At 33.9% G+C, this 24,252-nt stretch overlaps 2 protein-coding genes and 1 long non-coding RNA gene across 4 annotated transcripts in view; 2 read left to right on the top strand and 1 right to left on the bottom strand.

The window, feature by feature from the left end:
* Positions 1-10,603, top strand: part of LOC149774089 (uncharacterized) — a 46,400-nt gene extending 35,797 nt beyond the window's left edge. The window contains exons 14-17 of the mRNA XM_089945837.1: positions 231-395; positions 2,724-2,957; positions 4,329-4,394; positions 9,486-10,603. Of these exons, the coding sequence (XP_089801963.1) occupies positions 231-395; positions 2,724-2,957; positions 4,329-4,354 (425 nt within the window). The 3' untranslated portion in view covers positions 4,355-4,394; positions 9,486-10,603. The remainder of the gene's footprint in view (positions 1-230; positions 396-2,723; positions 2,958-4,328; positions 4,395-9,485) is intronic.
* LOC149774084 (E3 ubiquitin-protein ligase TRIM45-like) overlaps positions 1-24,252 on the top strand; it is a 330,018-nt gene that overhangs the window by 45,214 nt on the left and 260,552 nt on the right. The gene's annotated exons all lie outside the window — the stretch shown is intronic.
* Positions 16,906-20,233, bottom strand: LOC149774088 (uncharacterized). Its single transcript, XR_016417028.1, has 2 exons — positions 19,521-20,233; positions 16,906-17,583 (listed from the first exon to the last, which is right to left on the bottom strand). It is a non-coding gene; the product is annotated as an uncharacterized LOC149774088 (long non-coding RNA).

The raw sequence follows: 24,252 nt of genomic DNA, 5'->3' as shown, positions 1-24,252 counted from the left end.
GACCCCTTTGGTGGCCATCTTGGAAATTTTATATCTCCATCCGTTTATTTAATAGTGATATTAAATTAATCCTTTTTGTCTTTTAAAACAGAAATTGAGTTTTTTTTTATATTTTAGAGTAATTTTGTTTCATGGGATTGTTATTATTTTACAGATAATATTATGATTTAGGTAGTGTTTGCATGTATTTCAAGTAATATGCGTACATACAATTAAACCAAATATTTCAGATAAAATCTGCAAGGTAGAACACTGCTTTGTTTCGGATTCAGATATCAGTGTGAATGAGACACTAATCGAGAAGGGAGTTGGCCGCTGCCTCTTCCCCCAACCCCCAGAGAAGGACTATCACGAGGAGGGCAAAAAGGAGGAGGTGGTGGATGCCTCTGATTCAGGTTTATCTTCTCATGTTCTGGCATTTCATGTTAAATATATTTAGATACCACATATGCATGGAACGTTATAAATGAAGTACGTTTGGAAGAAAAGGTTAGGTTATTTTATAGTCATGAGGTGTTTATATAAGTTCTTAGTCTGTACATGGATCTATGGGCATAAAACATTAACTGTTTTATCGAGGAACCCAGGTTACAGAGGGGCTTTTTAGGGAAGTTTCACATTGGTAGAGATGGCACAATACACTGCAGTCTTAATGAGTTGTGATAGCATTTTGAAGTGTTCTCTATCACAATACACTCACTATCGATATTTCATGAGTGTGGGGCTTAATTTAAAACTATTACAGTAAATTCAATATAGAAAGGTTGTAAAGTTTTTATTCAATAATGTGATATGTTCATTGAAATAAAGACTGTCATAGCGATACAAAGGTAATAACATATTGAATATAAAATATAATAAATATGTATTTTATTCTGATACAGTTTGCCTGTAATACCCAGGTCTATTTTCTGCTTATATCGATATTAGTACGTTGTTATATGAGGTTGTGAGATATGAAATTAGCTAGCACAAGGTTGAGGTTCAGATCTCTACTTCAAAGAGGAATAAAAGAAAATATAGTTCGCGAAACAGAAGAAGGGAATTTCTTTATTAGTTTCATATCGGGATTGTAAAATGTATCCAAGAGAGCAGAAGCCGATCTTTGCCGACCTGAATTTACTGTGACGAAATTAATAAACTACTTTATAGGCTGTTGAACCTATTTCCAAAGAGATAATACTGAATAGTACTGTGAAATAAAATAGATGATTTATTGTTCCTGCAAGCTTTGTCTCGCCACATACGTAACTTACCCGTTTCTTTATATACCATTTCAATGGTGGGGTATTTGCTAATTGCATTTCCCGTTTGCCTAGCCATTAGTTCGTTCTACACGCGTTATGCAAAACAGCCCTGCTGTTTTCATCAGTTGAAATGAAAATGATAATCATTATGGTCATCACCTGAAGATATGCATATAAGAAATCACTTTGAGGGATTATTATGACATTTGGTAATTGTCATGGTCAGGACCGAAAATGAGTATATATATATATATATATATATATATATATATATATATATATATATATATATATATATATATAATAGAGAGAGAGAGATGTGTGTGTGTGTGTGTGTGTGTGTGTGTGAATCATTTTGCTCCAGAACATTTACTGTTCACCTGTAAAAGAGGATAACACAATAAAATTGATTTCAAAATCAGGATGATCATAATGACTGACGTAGCGGCTGAATTGATGCGCCCGCAATCATTTTTACATTGATACCGCTTATATTTCTTTTACACAACGACCTTATAAGACGTCCTATGGTGTTTGATGAAATTGATGTCGATCAGGCGTACAGTATATGACCGATTGCCGGTTTCAACCATCAGAAGTGAAAATCCATTGTCAAGATTGTTATTATTGCTGATCCTAAACGTTAAAAATGCCATACGTTTCTTCAGACACATTCATTACAAGCTTTAGTGTGGCTGCCACATCAAGCAATTTATATATCATTTGAAAAGAACGTTGGACGTATGATCCAAGAGTTGTGGTCTCGATACCCTCCAAGACCTAGGATAACATAGGTCAGTTGCTTCTGTGCGTCTTTGGTAAATGCACATAGCTCGCTTTTACTCAGCATGATATATTAAATCATGTGCTTAAGGTATTTATAAAAAACAACCCAACCAGACAACTAACCAACCAACCGGTCAATGAATCATCCAGTCAACTACACATGGCATGCAGCTAAATATTAACTAGATCATGGGTGAATTATCTTTTTCAGCATGACACAGAGGACACATTTTCCCCTGGGTTGCATAGCGTGATGATGCTCCTTGATGAGAATGTCTGAGAGTTTAAATAGTGTGTGGTTCGTTTGTACAAATTCAACCATTTTGGGCAATGATAATTACTGTCTACCCTTTATGGAAATTCCTAAACATACTCAGCACTATATAGCCAGGAGTGAGTGTGTTGATGTAATATTAATATCTATACATGCATACTGGTTACACACACACACACACACACACACACACATGCACAGACCCGCCCAGTTTTCTTTCCACACAATCACTCTCTTAATGTTCTTTGGATATTTTTCCCATTTTAGTATACGGTTTGATATTGATGAGAATGTTGAAATGAAGCTATATGTGTATATGTATCCTTTCCATTTAGTTAACAGCATGTGTCTACTTTGAATTTCCACACTCGAAGAATACTTAGAATTTTTTTAAAGACTACTTTCATGATTATTAGATGCAGTCGCTGGCTATTCAGCTTCGTCAGGTAAGGAGCCTTGTATACATTATTTGGCTCCTTCTGCTGCCCAGTTTGAAAGAGTCCCGTCTCATTGCTGCCATGATACATCTCATGCGACGGAGACATCACAAAGTTATAATACGAAGGTGGAAGTGGCAAATTCAACCTCGAGGCAATCCAGTGATGTTTTGAGAACTTTATTTAACAGACTAAAAAGTCATTTCAGAAAAGGTATGTATCTAACAAAAATGTATTGTGTCTGTTTTGTACTTTAAACTCTCCTATTAGGCAGGTCAAAATAGATAATATATGGGTCTTCATTTACCAGTGCTTTGCTTTATGTTAGGACAGATACAATGTACGAGATACATTCTCATATACAAATACTCTACTGAGTTTGGGTTTCTCTTGAAGAGAATTTTTATTTCAGAAAGAATGTATTGCACAGCTAACAATAAAAATGAATAAACGCTTAATATAATATGTATACATTGGGGATATATTTATCTCATTTCAGACACTTTTAGCAAAGAACGAGAGGCCATATATCAAAATATAATTTTTATACCACAAAAAGTACAAATGCCAAACCCACATAGTCATAGATTACAAAATGTCACTGAAATAACATTTAAGGTCAATTTTTATTTTATTTGTGCTCAGTTTATATCAATACTGATTTATTTTCTTACATTTGTGTAGGCCATGCGTGTCACCAATGCCATACATTTTGATTAGAGAAACCAATAATGGGATCGGTACGGTGTCAGGAAAAATGGCACTATGATTTTGCAGTCCGATTTTCCAAATGTCTTTGCCACACCCACACCCTTTTAGTAGAAAGCAAAAACAGTGTGCATTCTATATTTTATACGCATTTGCAAAATTAATTCAATTAAACCTTTCATTACAACATATATCAACAAAATAATTATACAGCTGTTTGGTTAGATGACACATAATTTGTTTGGTTACAATTGCTAGTTAGGAAAACCACTCACATTATTTTAAGAAATAGGTATCGTATTTGCATCATGAAGATGGTTTTTTCTAATAGCGTGAAACGAGTCAAAAAAAAATCGAGTACTGAGTAGGAAAAAAAAAAACAGCATTGAGTCGAGAAGTGGGTTAAGAGTAGAGAAAAGCCAGTGCCGAGCATTGACTGAAAAGTCTGAAGATGTTAAAAGCAGGTATCTAGAAGAAAAGTTGAACATATCAAGTGTAACGTAGTAAGTATCAAGTGGAGAAAAGTAAGTCAGGTAATCAAATGTAAGTATAGGTTTGAAACAATGAGCATAGAGGTAGGGAGATTTGAGTAGAGTATAGTGAGTATTGCCTTGACATGGTTTTAATGAGAAGAAGAAGAAGAAGGAAAAGAAAAAGAATATGCAGAAATTATTTTCTTCTTCATAATTTGGTCTTAAACCAATATTCCAGTAAGAAAGAAAGTTTATGTCTTAAATGTGATTATGCTCCATTATAATGACCGTCATGAACAACTGTATCCATAATTAGAATAAATAATCTCTGCAACATGATTTTGTTTGGGTTCCGGCACACAAACTGCACGCCAGTTCATTACGATTGTTTTTCCTATTCCAGAGGTTACCCCAGTATCAACGGCATAGTGTGTGCGGTGCAACCAGATGACCCCATTTAACGAAGCAGGTATGCGATCTATTATCATTGTTTTCCTCGTCGACTATAAACAAGCATTTAATTACGTACATATTATCTAGCTTATGTTTCTGAGTAAGGTTTTCTTTATGAAAGTAATTGTTACTAACATAAATAGCGCATCTACATAATTAACCAGGACAAACGCGTATATTAGGTTATATACCAATGATTATAGTCTGTTGCTCAAGCGAACCATTAGGAAAACGAACACACTCGTATTTTCTAGCCTACTTTTGCATAAACAAACCATATGTATCACTCATTTGGTGACTGTGGAGGGATTATCATTGGTTGAGGTTTTGGTCAAAGTTTTCTGCACGGTCAGTTTCAAAATCCTGAAGCGGTTGTTACTGTATTTGAGGTTTTTAAATAGAAGGTACTGATTTTTCGATTCACATTTAACTACCCTTCATTTCATCCTCCAATCTGGTCAATTACTGATTTGTTTAAGTACTAAACCCTTGATATATAGCAAGCAATACACTTCCATATCAATGACACATTGCCTTCCTCTGTTAATCAGACAAGGTCGGGTTATTTGAAAATGAAAGAATATATGTATCATACAAAGAATCAGGCGATACATACGATTCCTTCAAATTTCGTGTTCTGTTTTGTTGTGAGTTTGAATCCCAGTGAACGATACATACGATGCAAAGGTTGTAATATCAATCGTTTGTACATTAAAATCCACAGACCTTCATCTGCATCCCAGGAGAGTTTAAGGTATTTCATGAATGGAACATATGTCTGTACCAGGCAAATAAGAAATCGAGACACAATATTATGTAGTTCATGTTTTTGTCTCACTTTGTATCCTCACAAATCGCAATGAAGTTCTTGTTAAATTTGACTTTTTATCATCTTCAAGTATCTGTGTTGCAACAAATCCTCTGAATATTTTGGAGATCATCTACACGTTTGATTCTATATGTTCTTCTTCAGTATAAAGCGGTATTTTGTTGGTTATGTTTCTGATTCTATTTCTCAGAGTCGTTTATATAAATGTACACAATGGTACATGTATTCCCTTTTTGCAGTAAACTCCAGGTTTATGCTTGAAGTCAAAATACTTTCAGATGTATAGTTTTACTTTGAATCAAGCTACAAACGCAAAAACGTTTAAAATGAGTGTTAGCCTCTGTGCATAGACTTGACTGCCAAATTGTGATGGCATAGATGCATAAAAATATGGCGTCTAATTGGCAGATTTCAAAATTAACTTCTTGCTCAAACTCTTTCAAACCGAAGAGGCAAAACCTAGAGACCTAAAGATAAGAATCTATTTTTAAATAACCTGAACTTCATCACCACATATGCACTCTTAAAATTTTTAATTAATATTAAGCTTGCGCAGATTATCATGTATTCATCGCACTTGATTATGTTTTATTGAAAGCTTTAATGCATTTTGTTACTTTTAGTATGTGAAGAATAATTACAATATTCTTTAAATCTTCTGTATTGAACTAATTTTCTTGCTTAGTTTTGTAATGTATACGTAGATTTTTCTGTTAAGTATTCTTTCATGAAAATATGTTATGTTGGCTTAACACAGTATAGATAAGTAATCCTTAATGCAATACAATATTCTTAAAGATTTACTGATTCAATTACACATTGCACAATAAAGGTAAAACAGGATCATATATAAAAGGATTTATGTTAGTCACGCATAATACTAGTACCAAACATTCATGATTGATTTATTGATTTGCAAGCATAACACATTTTTAACAATGGCTAGATATATATTTTGATAGTGATATGTGTCTTAACACCCGCGTTAACACATGCATTACAATGTTAAAACTAAAAGGAGATGAAATACACCAGGCCTTTATGGACATATGAAAACGTTGAAAAAGAAGAAACCATACATTTCCTTGAAGGAAAGGAGTTGTATAACGTAAATATTTAGGATGTACTGAATAAATTTACACTCATTCAGACTCAAAGATATCTGTAATGGAAATATTTATTTGAACTCTTAAGACTAAACGTGGAAGGAGTTTACTGAAAATGAAACAAACAATGGGTAGGTATATTACAAAACTCATTTACTGACATCATGTACAATATCCTAGTTCAATAAACATTAAGGTTAAAGATCAACCAAGGAACAACAATAGAAAATAAACCATTGATTATCGTGTTTGGCTATCTTACAATACATATTATTGGAACACCAAGATACAGAATAGGTGAAAAAAGTCAGGACCGTAAACCAGAAGGCAATATTTACTACAGGCTATCATACTAAATTCACAGAAGAGGTTTTCATAATCTGAAAATATTTGATTGAAACCCTGTAGAATACAAAATAGAAGACTTAGAGGGAGCGGTACCGAATTATTATTTTAAAGAGGAGTTATCTTTTTAAGATGATAAGTTGGTGACTTAAAGTATGAGAAATATCACAAATTATACAAAAGATAAGGGAAAAAATATGTGCTGGTAAAATGGAAAGGGTATAGTGAAAATGGTTTAATAAGTGGGAGCCGGAATAAACATTTGTCTCATTGAAGCAGTCCAAGAGAGGAATTTGTGCAATACCTTTCAACCCAGGCACTGAATTATTATCCTCTAAAACTGCTGCAGCATTCGTGCGTTACAAATTGATAATATACGTTGAACGAAATAGTAATTGAACATGGCAGGCAGTATAAATGGTGAAGGAAGAGCCCGGAAGAAACTCTGAAAGAACCAACGACCCACGGGAAGTTACTGGCAAGGTTTTTACGTACCCGCATTGGGCGAGCCCGAGGCTATAACCCACGCAGACAGAATTGAGACGGCAGTGATTAGGTGAAGATATTTTGAAGATATTCCAGCCAGAAGAAAGGTAGCATGCCAAGAAAATAAGACAATTTACGCCAATATAGACGGCTTTTTCCCCACTATCTTAACACATAAACTATTGATCATTCTGAAGAATCTTTGATTTTGTGCTTTAGTGTGTCATCATTTGTTCAGGCCAATTCCACCCTTGCTTTTAAGCGGAGAAACACCTTCCGATGTACTGCCAAGACGAAAGAGGTATACTTTATGACGCTAGTCTGTCCCATCATGGAATATGATGGAGCAATCTGGGATCCTCATGCCAAGGAATTCATCAAACAAAACTGGAGATGGTCTAGCGCAGAGCCACATGGTTCATAACTGGAGACCAACACAGAACTAGCAGTGTTACAGCTATGCTACAGACGATACAGTTGCCCACCCTTCGTGAGAGAAAAGCACAACCTAGAGTTTTATCAATGTCTCGGATTGACCAAGAACGTGTCAATGCACCATTGGGATACCTAATTCCTACACAATCAGCGCGCGGTCAAAGCCATAAATAATTGGTTATATTTGCGAGGACAAAACGATAGACACATTTCTTCTTCTCAGTTAGTATTCCAATATGGAACTCTCTACCACATACAGTAATTAAATGTGCCTTCCTCGACATTTTCAAAGTACATGGACGCTACGCTAACCATTCAAGTACTGTTTTTAACTAAATCGCACATTATTTCTTGTAATTGGTACAAGATGTTCTTGTTCTGCCCATTGGTACGGTAATACACGAGAAAGTGGTAATGTAACTTATTGGAAGATGAATAAGACACATCGCTTACTTGCATAACCTAATAAATAAAAACAAATAAATAAACGAAAACAACAATAACACGTTTTGTAACATTGTTTTCACTGTATGGACGGACGAAAATATAGCTATTAGAAGAAGCAAAATAATTTCAAAAGCTCAATAATTAATAGTACAAAAAACATAGTGAGACATTTATACAGAATTGTCTGATGGTTGCATCTGTGAAATATCTGGAGATATACTGTTAGAAAGTATTTAAGAAATATGAAATACCAGAGACATAAACTTGATGCTAATGTTATTCAAGATATAAAGCGTTAATACATACATTGGGAGTGTTCTATCAACGTTTATTTTAATCCTTTTTGGTATTCTCTATAGACAATACGAAAATGTAAATTTTAAACACTAGAGCAGCACTACTTGAGATATTTTGAGCTCAAACAGCTCACCGTAAAAGTGATATAATATGTATAAGGCTTTCAAAGAAATTCTTTAGCGATTGAACACATAGAGAACTTAATGAGGGAAAATCAACTTAAACCATGAACAATTGGATAGTGTTAAATCAAATTATGTTTAGCTTACACAAAATCGAATTTGTTTTGGAAAGATTTAATGTACCTATAAAGATTGGAATGTATAAGTATTTCACTCTAAATGAAACTAAAATATGTGTTAGTGCTTTAACAAAGACAATGGAGAAACAAACTCACACTCATATCACTCAAAATGAAACTAAGATATATGTTCATGCTTTACAAAAGCCAATGGAGAAAGAAACTCACGCTCATTCATTCTAAATGAAACAAGCAAATACAGTACGCTGAATATTTAGCAAAGCTAATGGAGAAATGAATTCCAAATGACAAATTAATACACACAACTCCAGTTAAAACATGCAGTTAAAAATATGATAATAGCTATGGATGAATATGTTTGGTTACTTGACATACGATAAATATTGGTTGCCCTATATTAAAACATAAACATACGTCTGGAATAGAAAACAGTTTTTGCAAATGTCTACAATACCTTAATTTGCTAAGCGAATATTTAAAATTAGGCAAATACTTTTATCTAATTGAGCTGCTTTCAAATTGGAAGGAATAAAGGGACAAGATGCAGGTGGTATTTTTGAAAACAAAGGTTACCTCTGTACAGGAAATAAGACATATATAATTTGAAATAAAGAAATGAAATTCAAAACGTTTGTACTCATGAAATGATTGCTTAAGAGAAATAAGACTGAGCTGTAACTACAGTGGATGAAATGCAAATATAGAAATAAAACAAATACCTGTGAATTTCCAAAATCATTTAATTGCGGTAATGTATCTGCACAATAAATCACATTGACTATATAAATTTGTATCTAAATAATGAACTTCCTACTAACAACAACACAAAAGTAAACCTAGTGTAAAACCTTACCCATGTCCTGTACGAGAGTTTAATAATGCAATAAATCCATGTTTCAGATACCACCAAGATGACACATGACAGTTGAGACATGTTAGGAGATAACCATATTTGTTACGACATAAAGAAGCAGTCCTTGTATTGCTTCACAATTGGTATTGGTAAATATCACATGCTTATTATAGTACCATCTATAGCGCAAATAACATGGTTATAAGTGAAACAGTACAGGAATTACAAGCATGAATAAGGAAGACAGATAAACACTCAGATGGACAAAGCAAATTCCATACACTGCCCTCTGATTGTCATGGAAGTATAAAATGGAAATGTGCTACACAGGATGCAACTCTTCAATAATGGCTGTATTTCAAGAACTGACGTTTTTGAAAAAAATAAATGAATTTAATAAGGATGTGTGAAATTTACTTTTGACCTTTTAAGCTGCCATAGTAGTTTAAAAAATACTGAAGTGTATTTTCACCTATGGACGATAACTCTAATTTTCTAAGACCTTTATGCCATTGAATGATTTGATTCTTTAGATGTCAAAATTATGTTGTTACCTGGCTGTCATCAAGATCAAGATATGTATATTTCATTATAGGTCATGTAGTGATGATACACATTTCCTACAACTGTTTTAATTAATCTACGTTAAAAATCCAAATCACACACACACACGATTGTTTTATTTACATTTTTCTTGCCTGTATGTATGTATATGGGAAATATGAAAAATGTATTTTCTGCCTGGTTGCTATAGAGTTTGAATGGTTGCTATATATTATACAGAAGCTATCATAAGTAACTTGGATACTATTACTCCTTGACAAAATATGGCTGTTTATTTAAATGTCAAAATAAAATGATCGAGTTTCCATGGAATCTAAGATCATTATGTTTCTCCCTGTCTTTATGAAGGACAGTGATAAATGAATAATGTATGATACTGCATGTGTCTTGTGTCAATTTCTTTGAGTCTCCTAGCATGCCACTCCCTAAATTCATGCAGGACAATGATACATCAATAATGTAAGATACTGCATGTGTCTTGTCACAAGTATTTAAAGCTCCTAACATGTCACTTCTTAAATTCATGCAGGGCAAATGATAATAAATAATGTATGATACTGTATGTGCCTTGTATCAATTTCTTTCAATCTACAAGTAGCTACAACACTCCTCATAGGTTTTCACAAATATGTCAATATGAGGCAGGTGTGGGTTAGGGTTTCTGGGGGCCCAGGGTAACTTCAACTTGTGGGGAGCCTGGGTCACCTACGAAAAGGATTTATAAATACATGCTGAAAGTTGTCCTTAAACTATATTTTATATGTGTGTCATTATTCTATCTATATTATGTCAGGTATGAGTTAGTTTATACAAATACATAATTCATTTATACACATGCAATTTTATCAACAGCAACCAGTGAGGCCCATAGCATGTGCTTCTTTTTGTGTCCAAACCTGAACCAGGCACTGATTTAAGGATATATTTTGGTACCAAAGTTTGTTGTAATATATTTTAAAACAGACGTTTTCAGAAAAGCAGTCCTTCTTATTTAGACATTGTTACCCAATAATGATAAATCTACATGCACACAAAACAATCTTATGAAAACTTCAAGACAAAGGCTGCTAAGATGCATGAATGCATGGGTTTCATGTGAAAACGTGTGGAATGACCCCCACAAAACAATTTTGGTGTTGATATTTATAGGAGAAAATCCTGACAGAGTAGTTAGTAAATTTGTATCTTTATAGTTTATGCTAAAAGTCTTTGCCCATTAACCATCATAAACTTGTTTGCTAAATGTGGTATTTACCCTCTCAAAACAGAAGCCATCCTAAAGTCAAATGCTTTGGCCCAGTCACATTTTGGAAATACAGATGTGAAAATTTCGTCAATCTCTGATTTGTCAAAGGCATTGGAGCACATGGGAATATTTGACATTTATACAAGGAATTCCCTTCCTGTCGAACTGATGTTGCATGATAGTCCACAGCTGGAAGACACGCTTCATAAATCCAATGTGACCATCCAGCACGGTCTAAATGCGTTACCTGAAACAGCAGTTGAGGCCACAGGAACAGCTTCTTCACCAGCAGCAGAGACTCCTGTAACAACCCTAACAGCAGCAGAAGAAATCATAGGATAAGCCCTCACTCCAGCAATGATACCCAAAGACTGGACCTACCAGCTGCAATAATGACCTTAGGTACATCCCTTGAGCAGTTTGATAATGCACCATAAACAGGTTCAGCTACATACAAAAGAACATTCCCTACACTAATAGCTGAGGGTCCAGAAGTATCATTAATAACATCTGATGTTGATTAAATTTTGTAGTCAGTATGGCGTTGTATCATCTACAGTTCCTTCTAGAAACACAAGGAATAACACTCCAATGTTGGAAATCCGAATAAAACCTTTAAGAAATGTCTCTTAAAAAAAACTATGTATGAGCGCTAAAATATTTCCAGAGAAGTGAATTAATCTTTGACAATCCAAATAATCTGAATAAACATAAAAATGTAATTCTGAAAACTGGTCATGAACATACACACTTTCCAGTGTAAAGAAAAAGCCCAAAACTGACAAATTTCTATCATAGTATCTGTATTAAACTATAACTACTGCGTAAAATAGATGTCCCTATGAGGGTCACATGATCATATTCAAGAACCATATTGAAATTATTTACTTGTTAAAAACTCACGTACACCCAGTATGGCCTTGAGTACGACAAATGATTTTTCACTCTAAGAAAGAAAGAAACAAATTGTTTACCAGTTCTGAATCAGGTCAGGAACTAGGTCAACTTTAAATAGAAAGTTTCAACCATTATTAGCTATTCAAGTTTACGTCTTAAATATATATATAACAAATCTGAACTCTATACTGGACAACTTTACAGTACTATGTAACAGAGTACCAAAACAAGTAAAAACTAGCAAACAGACAATTAAAATAAATATATATTAAATCAGGTAAACATAACAATGCTAATATATCTCTCTCAACAAAGGTTGACAGTGGAGACAGTGCACATACCTGCATGCAAGACTGAGTTGTTACCATGATGTTTCATAAACAGAACACATAAAGTCATAAATTTTTTGTATCTAGTTTATGAAAAATCAATCAAAAAAATTACTTCAAATGCAAGTAAAATAAATTGAACACAACATTAAATTTCATTGTGCAATAATCTTTATAACTGGTCACTCAGAATTTGTTTTGTATCTTAGTATCAATTAATACATATTGATTTCAGATGAGTAACAAATAATCTCCTAGAGTGGTAATAAGAAAATTGAAAGTTGTAGGCATGCACCACTATGGTGCTAAACAGCTTGCAGTTGGTGCTGCATACAGACTGGAACTGGAACCTTTAAATCCATACAATGCAGTAGCAGTCTGTGATGACCCTAAAGAGGTTGTTAACTTGAAGCGTGACAACACTAAATTTATTTTGCAAGATACTGCGGGAAAAATGCAATACTATTAACACTTTGATCGAAGCTAAATATGATGCAGGGGTTGTAATCAAAATATATATATATATATATATATATATATATATATATATATATATATATATATATATATATATATATATATATATATATATATATATATATATGTATATTGAATCAGATATATGTAACAATTTTACATGGTTCAGTTCCAAAATTTGCATACTGCTCCGGTGGCCTAGTTGTTAGGGCATACGCCTCAGATGCAGGAGTTCGTGGGTTCGATCCCTGGCGGAGTCATACCAAAGACTTACAAAAATGGTGCTAACAGCTGACTCACTCGGCTCTCAGCATTAAGAGGTTAGTGTTTGGACTGTTCGGCCTGATGTCAGGATCATGTGACTGGGTGGGACATTATGCTACATGTCTGCGGCATTAAACTGCCACACTGCATAAATCGTAGTGATATGATGGAAAAATGGTTATCCAGCAAATTACGTATAATATAAGCATTCAACCATTTAAATCTTCTGCCTATAACTCTGAGAGCAAGGTGCATTAGAAAGATTTCATGAGACTTTAAAAAATATGATTCGATATTGTTCTGATACGTGTAAATTGGGATGAAAACATTCATTTACTAGTGTTTGCTGTTAGAGAATCAGTTCAAGAATATTTAGGTTTCAGTCTTTTTGAACTGGTTTTTGGACACACTGTGCATGGACCATTGAAGTTATTGAAAGAAAAACTTCTTTCTAATGAAGATTCTGAGATTAATCTTCTTGATTATGTTTCTAATTTTAAATACAAGTTGTCAAAGGCTTGTGAGGTCGCAAGAGCAAATGTGCACTCTACTCAATCCAAAATGAAGTTAAGAGATGATAAAAACTCGAAGGAAAGGCGTTTTCAACCTGGTGATAGAGTCCTGGCTCTGACAGGATTTTGGCAGATTCCACTAACGGAAAGAGCAAAGGAAATGTCAGCATTCGTGACTCCAGATGGACTTTACTGATATAAAGTAATGCAGTTTGGGATTAAAGGGTCGCCTAGTACATTTCAGTGCCTCGTGAATATGATCACCTCTGGTCTAGACAATTGTCATGCTTATATCGATGATGTCATCATCTACAACGACACTTGGAAAGAACATTTAGCAATGATTCGGAAATTCTTTGACAGACTCACAGATGCATGTTTGACAATTAATTTATCTAAAAGTGAGTTCTGCCGTGCTAGTGTTACATTCTGGGACACATCGTGGGACAAGGACAAGTTAAACCTATAAATGCTAAGGTTGAGGTTATCTCTGAATTTCCCGTACCTGTTAATACAAAGCCACTGATGCGATTTTTGGGTATGGCCGGATACTATCGTAAATGTTGTTCCAATATGTCTAATACTGCTGAACCCCTGAAAAATGTATAGAGTAAGAAAAACAAATTCCTTTGGACTGAAAAATATCAGGAAGTCTTTGACAGGTCGAAAGCCATACTTAAAAGCGCACAAGTTCTTACAGCTCCAAATTTCAGTCAATCTTGTAAACTGTCTGTTGATGCAAGTGATGTTGGAGTTGTACCAGTTTGATTCAAGAAGATGAACGTGGTATTAATCATCCAGTGTGCTATTTTTCCAAGACATTAAATAAGCACTAAAGGAATTATTCAATAATCGAGGAGAAATATTTTGCTTTGATATTGGCATTACAACATTTTGAGGTTTACCTTAGTTCAGCTCCTTCCTCGATTGTTGTATTTAGTGACCACAACACCCTTACTTTCATCGGCAAGATGAAAAATAAAAACCAGACTACTAATATTCAGTTTGTTGTTACAGGAATATAATCTTCACATGAGACACATCAAGGGAAAAGATAATTTAATAGCAGATGCACTTTCCCATGGATAGAAATGTATTATTTCTTTTACACTTTTTGTAATTCATAAGAGTACTTCTTACGTTTTTCTTAAAACTTGCGTACTAATCTACGGTAAAAAGAAAGCTTTATCATATAAATCTTTCTTTTTCATGGGGGAAGGTGTTACATATATCTGATTTAATATATATATATATATATATATATATATATATATATATATATATATATATATATATATATATATATATATATATGTTAATTTGTCAGTTTTAAAATTTGTATTATGTTATATGCTATTATAATGTAAATTTATTCATTATAGATGATAGTTTTTCAGGAAATGCTTTGACCTTGACTGTTAGTTTATAAACAACGGATGTTGATCTAAATTCTGACCTATTTTATTTTAAAATGATTGGTTCTTATCAATGTCATGATGAAGCTACTTGGGTTAAGAAGTAAACACATTTATTGATATTTTTATTCTGGGAATAAAATCATTGGTTTAATGAAGGCCATGTTCTGTGTATGTGATATAAACATGATCACATGACCCTTGTTGATATTTAGGAAAGCTCATATAACTCAAAGGTTTAGAGAAATAATTTTTAGTAGAAGTTGGGCAGTTAAAGTGTTATGCTGTGCTGTCGAGTTATTTCAAACTATTTGGATTCAAAAAGGATTAATTATGTTATTTGTCATGAAATATTTTGAAGAGTGCTCACACAGGGAAAGACATTGCTTACAAATTTAATTTGGATTCCGAATACAGAAGTGCCACTATTTGTATTTCTACAAGGAACTGTAGATAAGCACAGTACTGACTACAGCATACGTCATCGTCATCCATCTTGGATTTTACGTCAGGATTCGAATTTGAAATTATTAGAACATTTATTAATAGCACTTTTGCAATTCGTGGATAATTCTTAGATTAATTTTGGATTTGATTCTTGAAACTGTAAGTTCTTTTTCATTTTGTTTACAGAATTTTCCAGGAAAATAAATTATTTGTGAAATTTTCAAAAGCGTGTTGTTTTCACTTTCTGTGTTACTGTTTATTAAAGCCTAAACATGTAACAAAATATTTAAAGATATGACAGTAGCTGAATATCATCCTGCATCAATAAATAATTGTACTACCTCTGAAATAAACAAGGCCTCAGAACAAGATGCTAAAATGTAAGAGATAATGCCAAAACCACTAGCTGGCATATTTGAAATGTCAGATGCTACAATGAATGAGATAATGCCAAAACCCCAAGATAGCATGTATGAAAGATCAGATGCTACAATGACTGAGAAAATGCCCAAACACCAATCTGACAAGAATGAATGATCAAATGCGAAAACCTCTAGCTGACATGTTTAAAATGAACTCAAAAGAACACTACCTCAAGAATAAACAAATGAATCAAGAAAATTTCTGATTAAAATTCAGGATGTTTTCTCCAGAGATGTTAATGACATAGCTCACACTTCAATAACACAATATACAATTAACACAAATGATGCTAAACCAATTAGACTTGATTAGTACATAATTCCTATAACAAAAAAGGAAATTTGGGGAAGAAGGAATTAAGAAAAGAGCACAAGATGACAAACTTGACAAATGTCCCTAAAGTCCTATAATGCTCCATAGTAGCAGTAAACAAGCCTGATGGATCTGTTAGATTTTGTTGTTATTTCAGATGTTTGAAGGATGTGACAGTTAATGACTCACACAATTTACCTTGCATTGATGATAGTCTTGATGTACATTCTTGTTCAAAATGGTGATGTGGTCTTGCATTGATATGAAACACACCAAAACTGCCTACCCTTCTGCACATGAGATTCTCACGTGAGATCTAACTCAGGTTAATCTCATATGCAATTTAACATGCAAATTAGGTATAACTCACGTGAGCAAATTGATTCTAATAAGAAAATCTCATGTGCATGAATTGTTAACAAGAGCAAGATCTTGCTCATGTCAGCAAGTCTGATCATGTGAAAATGGCATGCTTATGAGCAAGATCTGCTCATGTGAGCAAGTCTGCTCATGTGAGCAACATCTTGCTCGCGTGAATGACATCTTCCTCACATAAGCAAAAAGAACAAAGAACAACTATATAGTATTTAGTTTTTATTAAATACATACATCTTTTACAAGAATTAAACAGAGTAAGATCAATATTCAAATCTAGTAATCATAAGCATATTTGAGTTAAATTAGTTATCTTTAAATAAGGTTTCTCACACGAGAAAAAGGACAACTAGTTGTTGTTGGGTTTAACGCCATTTTTCAGCACATGATAGGCTATACATGGCGGCCAGTATTAATGGTGGAGGAAGAACCCGGGAAAACCCCAGAAAGAACCACTGACCCATGAGAAGCTACTGGAAACCTTTATCACGCACCCACATTGGCTGAATCCGAGACTCGAACCCATGCAGACAGGTGAGATGGCAGTGATCTGTAATGGAGAGCACTTTAGACCACTCGGCCACTCAGGGCCCCGAAGACAACTAGTGCATGTATGTATGTATGTATGTATGTATGTATGTACCTGTTATATTTAATACATCACATTTATTCTACAAACTTTAAGGTCATAATGAAAGATACTGCTGGAAATTTGCTTCACAGAGACAAAATGTGTAATTGACTTTCCTGCTTTTGAATTTCATCATATGCCACTCTGCAACAATATTTTCACTTGGAGATTGTTCTCTTTGAATCAATGCACTTCCTGTTGAACAGTGAATTTAAGTTAGCAGGCTCAGTTTTGAACTGTTGAAAAGTGAAATCTGAAATAGAAATGAAAAGGTTGGTAGTAGTATTTTTCTGATCACAGCATTTGAGCAGGACCGGCGCTACCATATAGGCAAACTAGCCAGCTGCCTAAGGTGCTGATTTCCGGGGGCGCGTTTTTAAAAAAAATATTGTTTATAAATTTTAAAATGGATATTTTCTGAGGGGGAGGGGGTCCAGAATCTAACCTTGCCAAGGGCGCCGGATAGTCTGGCCGGGTCTGGCGCCAGCCCTGCATTTGAGACATTCTGTAAGGTGGATTTTTGAAGATTCGTTTGATAAGGTAAAAGAAAATACATAATTGTAGCTTGGATTAGATTGTACTTTTAACAGTGTTTATCTCACACTGTGAAAATAGGAGCCAACTATTTTCCCAAGGACACACTTACACAGCTGACCCAGTCTGAAAATTCATCCTTTGGACTATGAGTGAAATTGCACTACCAATAGAGTTACCATAGTTCAGTAGCAAACATATAAACTGCACTATTGATGAGATACCTGCAAGTCACATCGCATATTCCAAATTTGACTACTTTTGGATAAAGAGGCCAATGGGTACGCGGGTATTCTCCCATTGATAATAACCTGGGTAATAAAACGAAGAATTGGGTATCAATTTAAAAAAAGTGTTCCAAGCTCAGATCAAGACAAACTAATAATTACAATTTGATGCTTGTGTCGTGTACTCTTTTATTCATCACAGGGGCTCATATGGTTGCTTACAATGTACATGTCATACGTGTTCTGTATAATAATACAATCCTTTCTTGAGTGACCTATTTAAGAATTAATGCTGTTATTTCAAGCATGACCGTCCTAACTTCATGCCTGTCCATGGTTTGTTTGCCAATTTTCTTGTGACTTAAAACACTCTTGTTTTCAGATCCTGATGCCATTAACTGGGTCAAATAAAAGAAAGCACAATATGAATGTCTGGTTTAACTTGGCTACCGTAACATGCACTTCTTATACCATGTTAAGAAAAAAAACAAAATGAACAAAATTGACAACTATACAGACTGAAATATTTTACTGAAATATTTGAATATAAAGGAAAAAAATGTTTGCTACTTACTACACACATAGCAGTCCAGCTTAAATTTAAACAAATGGCACCAGATATCACAAAAAACTAAGAAAACAACAACAACAAAAAACAACAAACTGGGATGTATCAATGCGACTGATGGATGTTATGTGACTGAAACATGTTAGAGAAAAGTGATTTTGTTAAACTTAAAAACATGTTGCACTGGACCGTCGTTATGGGATGAAACATGGCAAGTCGAGGATAATACAACAATCATCATTTATAGTCTTTATGACAATTCGCAAAAGTTACTGTTGACATGTACACTAACCTAAGTGACTGCTTTGCACAAATAATTTATCAATTTTTTTGTGTCTTTTCTTATCCTTACTACTAATATGCATGAATTTCGCTGATTTATGACATAATTTTTAACTGCATATACATTTTTCATACAGTTTTCTGTAATAATGGCATGTAATTATATGCTCTTTTTGTGCTCAGATTACGCTTTTTGCCACTTATACTAGTAATAATTACGATTACAGCTCTTTTTGGGGTTGGAACATGTGAACCTACAACAAAGCAGTTTAGCTTCACATTTAATACAATTTCCTTTTGATTGTATAATCTGGTAACCGATCATTAGGAATGATGGGTACACATCAGAATTTTCCGAAAAAAATGACATCTCTACTTCTGGAACAGTCCTCAGGCAGATTTCTCCAAAACTTGTAGGATACATTTTCCCAGAATATGTACATTATATAAAGAAATTCAAAATCTGGTTTCCAATTTTTATATTTTAAAAAAAATTGTATTGGGGGTCAAATTTTAGAGTCTGAAATGCATATGTTTCATGTGTATTACATGCAAAAATTTGAAGCGTCTTATACATACCCTTTACTGTAGTCGGAATTTCCTCTAGGATGGCAATGGGGTTTTGTTTGACTAAATTTGTGACCTTCAATATTAGTTTAATCTGTAAAAAGATCAAAATTAGTATAATTGACCTTTTTTATATCTATGCAGAACAGAAAGAATGCACCGAAATGGGATACAGATTTGGTTGGCAAAATAGTCCTAGAGTATATATTTGTAGCAAGAGGTTTAGTTTGCGAAATCTTTATCTGAAACCAGCTTATTTGAGAACTTGGTTAATCTGGCTGTAAGAGAGAAACAACCTTATTTGTGGATAATTTGGATGTAAAAGAGAAATCACCTTATATGTGACTACTTAGCTAATTTAGATGTAATAGAGAAAATTTGTAACCAATCATCATCTTCTATTTGATCACTTCTTGAAGTAGGAATTTTCACATTTTGTATAAGCTTCCTGTAAATACTTTTGCAGCTTGTTTTGTCTGTCACAATGTTAAGTGGTTTACAGCTGCTGCAAGGATCTGTGAGTTTTTTTTTTTTTTGTCAAACTTTTGTCTGATATTCAGTTATTGCTCTTATTAAGCCTTGCTCAAACTGATTCATACTAAACGATTGTCTGCTAGCATCCACTATGTAATTTATTGTTCTATTTCCATGTCAAATGATTGTCTGCTAGCATCCGCTATGTAATTTACTGTTCTATTTCCATGTCAAACGATTGTCTGCTAGCATCCGCTATGTAATTTATTGTTCTATTTCCTTGTCAAACGATTGTCTGCTAGCATCCACTATGTAATTTATTGTTCTATTTCCATGTTAAACGATTGTCTGCTAGCATCCACTGTGTAATTTATTGTTCTATTTCCATGTTAAAAGATTGTCTGCTAGCATCCGCTATGTAATTTATTGTTCTATTTCCATGTCAAACAATTGTCTGCTTGCATCCGCTATGTAATTTATTGTTCTATTTCCATGTTAAACGATTGTCTGCTAGCATCCGCTATGTAATTTACTGTTCTATTTCCATGTCAAACAATTGTCTGCTAGCATCCGCTATGTAATGTACTGTTCTATTTCCATGTCAAACAATTGTCTGCTAGCATCCGCTATGTAATTTATTGTTCTATTTCCATGTCAAACAATTGTCTGCTTGCATCCGCTATGTAATTTATTGTTCTATTTCCATGTTAAACGATTGTCTGCTAGCATCCGCTATGTAATTTACTGTTCTATTTCCATGTCAAACAATTGTCTGCTAGCATCCGCTATGTAATTTAGTGTTCTATTTCCATGTTAAACGATTGTCTGCTAGCATCCACTATGTAATTTATTGTTCTATTTCCATGTTAAACGATTGTCTGCTAGCATCCACTATGTAATTTATTGTTCTATTTCCATGTTAAACGATTGTCTGCTAGCATCCACTATGTAATTTATTGTTCTATTTCCATGTCAAACGATTGTCTGCTAGCATCCACTATGTAATTTATTGTTCTATTTCCATGTTAAATGATTGTCTGCTAGCATCCACTATGTAATTTATTGTTCTATTTCCATGTTAAACGATTGTCTGCTAGCATCCGCTATGTAATTTACTGTTCTATTTCCATGTCAAATGATTCTCTGCTAGCATCAACTATGTAATTTATTGTTCTATTTCCATGTTAAAACCAGTTCTTATCAGAACATATTTATCAACTATTCTTTATATTGTAACTGGCTTTTTTGGGACTTTATACAACAATTATAGGTGTATCAACTGAAAATATATTTTCAAATTTGATTCAGGTGCAGAAAAGCCTCTCCAAAAAGCACAAAGTAACTAGGTAGTTTACTCCAAGCAAGTGGACATTAGTGGCATTTTGGAAAGATGTCTCTAAGATGGGGTATTTCCAATTAGTTCATATAGATGTAAATGGTGTGAGGGCTCTTTTTGACAACTGGTGTAAAGTTTTGCTTTATTTTGTCAATTTTGTTTATTGTAAAAATTTATTTTTACCCTGTTTTAAAGCTGAGATGACTTTACACCTAGTAATATTAACTCACTGTCTCTCTAGCTGATTTGATAACTGGACGAAATAGATCCTGATTTCCAACTTTACTTTCAAACCAGCAAGCATTATTTTTTTGTGGTTGTTTTCTTCAGTACTGATACTAAACAAGAACATTTAGAATAGTAACATAAATATCAAGAGGAGATAACAAGCATCATCTGTATTCTCAATTATAAATGTGAATTCCTTTAATATCTGGATTTCCTCTCACCATATGTGCCTGTATCTCTGTACACAGGATAAATATGTATGGAGTTAAGGGGTCTCCTTTCCTATGTCATCATTTCTGTATGTAAAACCAAGAAAAAATGTAACTATTTACTGTAACACATGATGCTATATTATTATATAAAACTGATATCTAGCTTATAACAGAATCTACAAAATTGAAGAAAGATAAGATGTTCTTAATCTCGGACCAAGAATTTGAATGAATCACCTTCTGAAAGTTAAGTATTAGTAAAACAAAAATAGAATGTTGCCATTTCTAGTGTAAAACATTAAATAATCAAAGGTTATCATGATTATTTTGTGAGGTAATAGGCCTTATACTATATTGGTTATAATACTGAGCCTATTTTGATATCGAACATTCAGCAATGTCATTGTTCTCCAGTTCTTAGGATACATATTTGGGTTGTTGTTGTTTGGTATACAATTATTTGCTCTTTCTGTGTTGATGAAAGTGCCCATAATGTGTAAATATAGTTTAAGGATCTGACAAGAAAATGACTAATTCTTCCCCCAAAAACCTGATAAGTTATCAAATAACCATGATAACATATATACATACTGTGAATGGGTTGAAGAACATTAAACAGTAAAAAAGGACAAAAAACACAGCAAAAACTGAGTTTTATTTTTCTTATATTGTATCTTCTCTACCTGCCCCCTTCTTCTCCTTCTCTGATCAGATGGGTGTTCTTCTCTCCCTCTGTTACAATCCTCTATGCCAGCTCCTTTATCTTAATCCCCATCCTCGTTTTCTTTTTTCCCCTTGCTTTATTCCTATGTCCTCGACTTCTTTCCATCTGTACCTGTTTCTTATCTACTGCGATATCCAGATACGATCTTCTTTCACTTATTCGGATTTAGTTTGATGTTCTCTTTGCATTATAGTTGTTTTTCTGCTCCTTTACTACCAAGTAGATGTCATCGCTTCTGCTTCTTAGTTTATTAATATTTTTTATTGGAGCAAGAACTGTTTTTTGTTCGATCTACTTATAGCTATATCGTTTTTTAATATGTAACTAAATGGTGAACAACATTATATGAGACGAATAATTATCTTGTCTTTACCCTATTTTCATTTGCACTTTTAATTAAGTTTATCTCCTACTTAGGGTATGTTGTTAGAATTGTGAAATTACTATACACAGGCAGTCAAGTTCACTGACTCTTCGACATGGCGAACCAAGCTGAATGAGTGAAAAGGGGTCTTTTCCTTTGGGTGGCTTTTGCGGTCTTACGTCAATTTCCTTTTTCTCTTTAGCATGTACGTACTTAGGTGTCTATTAACTTCGTCTAAATATTTTCCCAAGGGTGGGAGATTTAAAATTGATGTTATTTCGTATAGTGTGGATAATGCTGTCTCTATTTTGGTGTGGAATCATCTTTAGGCAAATGGGGGTTTTCACAGACCGGAAACTGTCCAACCATATCCCCTGTTGGGAATAGTATAACCAATAATTTCCTTCAGTGGCGGTGATTTATGACATACTACCCAAAACAGCTAAGATTTCGCCATTGTTGTTATCTTGTACATTGCCTCTATTTTAGTTCTGAATGCCAGGAAAATGTCATATGTAGATCCAAAGTGTTTGCTTTTTGGCCTCTGTATATTCAGGACATCTGCTTTGTGACAGAGTTGGGTATTTAGGTTTACTTTAAACATGTTTTTTTTGTGTGGTCATAATTGGGGCATATATTTAGCACACGTTCAATTATATATGGTATCAAGTAGTGAATTTCTTTAGCATGGACTTACTTAGGTATCTATTAATTGCGTTTAAATATTTTTCCCAGGGGGTGTGGTGTTTGACTTATTACTGATGTAGATCATCTTGCGTGAACAATGAACCCCTCCAACCATATCCCCATGTTGGGAATGGTATTACCAATACCTTCCTTCAAAGGCTGTGCTTTATGATCTACTATCCAAAACAGCTAAGCGTCTGTCCTTATTGTTATCTTATACATTGCCTCTATTTTAGTTATGAATGCCAGGAACATGTCATATGTAGATACGAAGTGCTTTCTTCTTGGCCTCTGCATAATCATGACGTTTTGTCCTGAAAAAGTGGGGATTTTTTTAGGGATGTTTCTGGCTCATAATTGGGGCATATATTTACCGCACGTTCAATTGTATCTGGTGTCGGGTACTTTTGCCTGTCTAAGGCTTTCCATTATCATTATACTGCTCTCCGTTATCTTGTAATATTTGCTAAAGTTGCATCGTATGGGTCTTGGAAAATCGTGTATTGTGATTGTCTTTTTAAGTTTTTTTTGTGATTATACAGGTGTCTGACTTATCCGACGTGCCATGCGATTACTAACAACTGCAGTTAATTTTTGGTTTCGATAAATTTTCCTAACATTCTGGAATGCTGTAGATAACATATTTGTATCTGGCTTCGTTCAAGTTGGTTTGTTACTCGGATTGTTTATGTGACATGAGTAGTGAAAGGGGATACCCT

The sequence above is a fragment of the Sinohyriopsis cumingii genome, unplaced genomic scaffold (genome assembly GCF_028554795.1).
Source record: "Sinohyriopsis cumingii isolate HCF-2022 unplaced genomic scaffold, ASM2855479v2 utg000426l, whole genome shotgun sequence".
NCBI classification, from domain to species: Eukaryota; Metazoa; Mollusca; class Bivalvia; order Unionida; family Unionidae; genus Sinohyriopsis; species Sinohyriopsis cumingii.
Note: the sequence above shows the minus strand (reverse complement) of the source record. Positions and strands in the feature narration are given on the sequence as shown.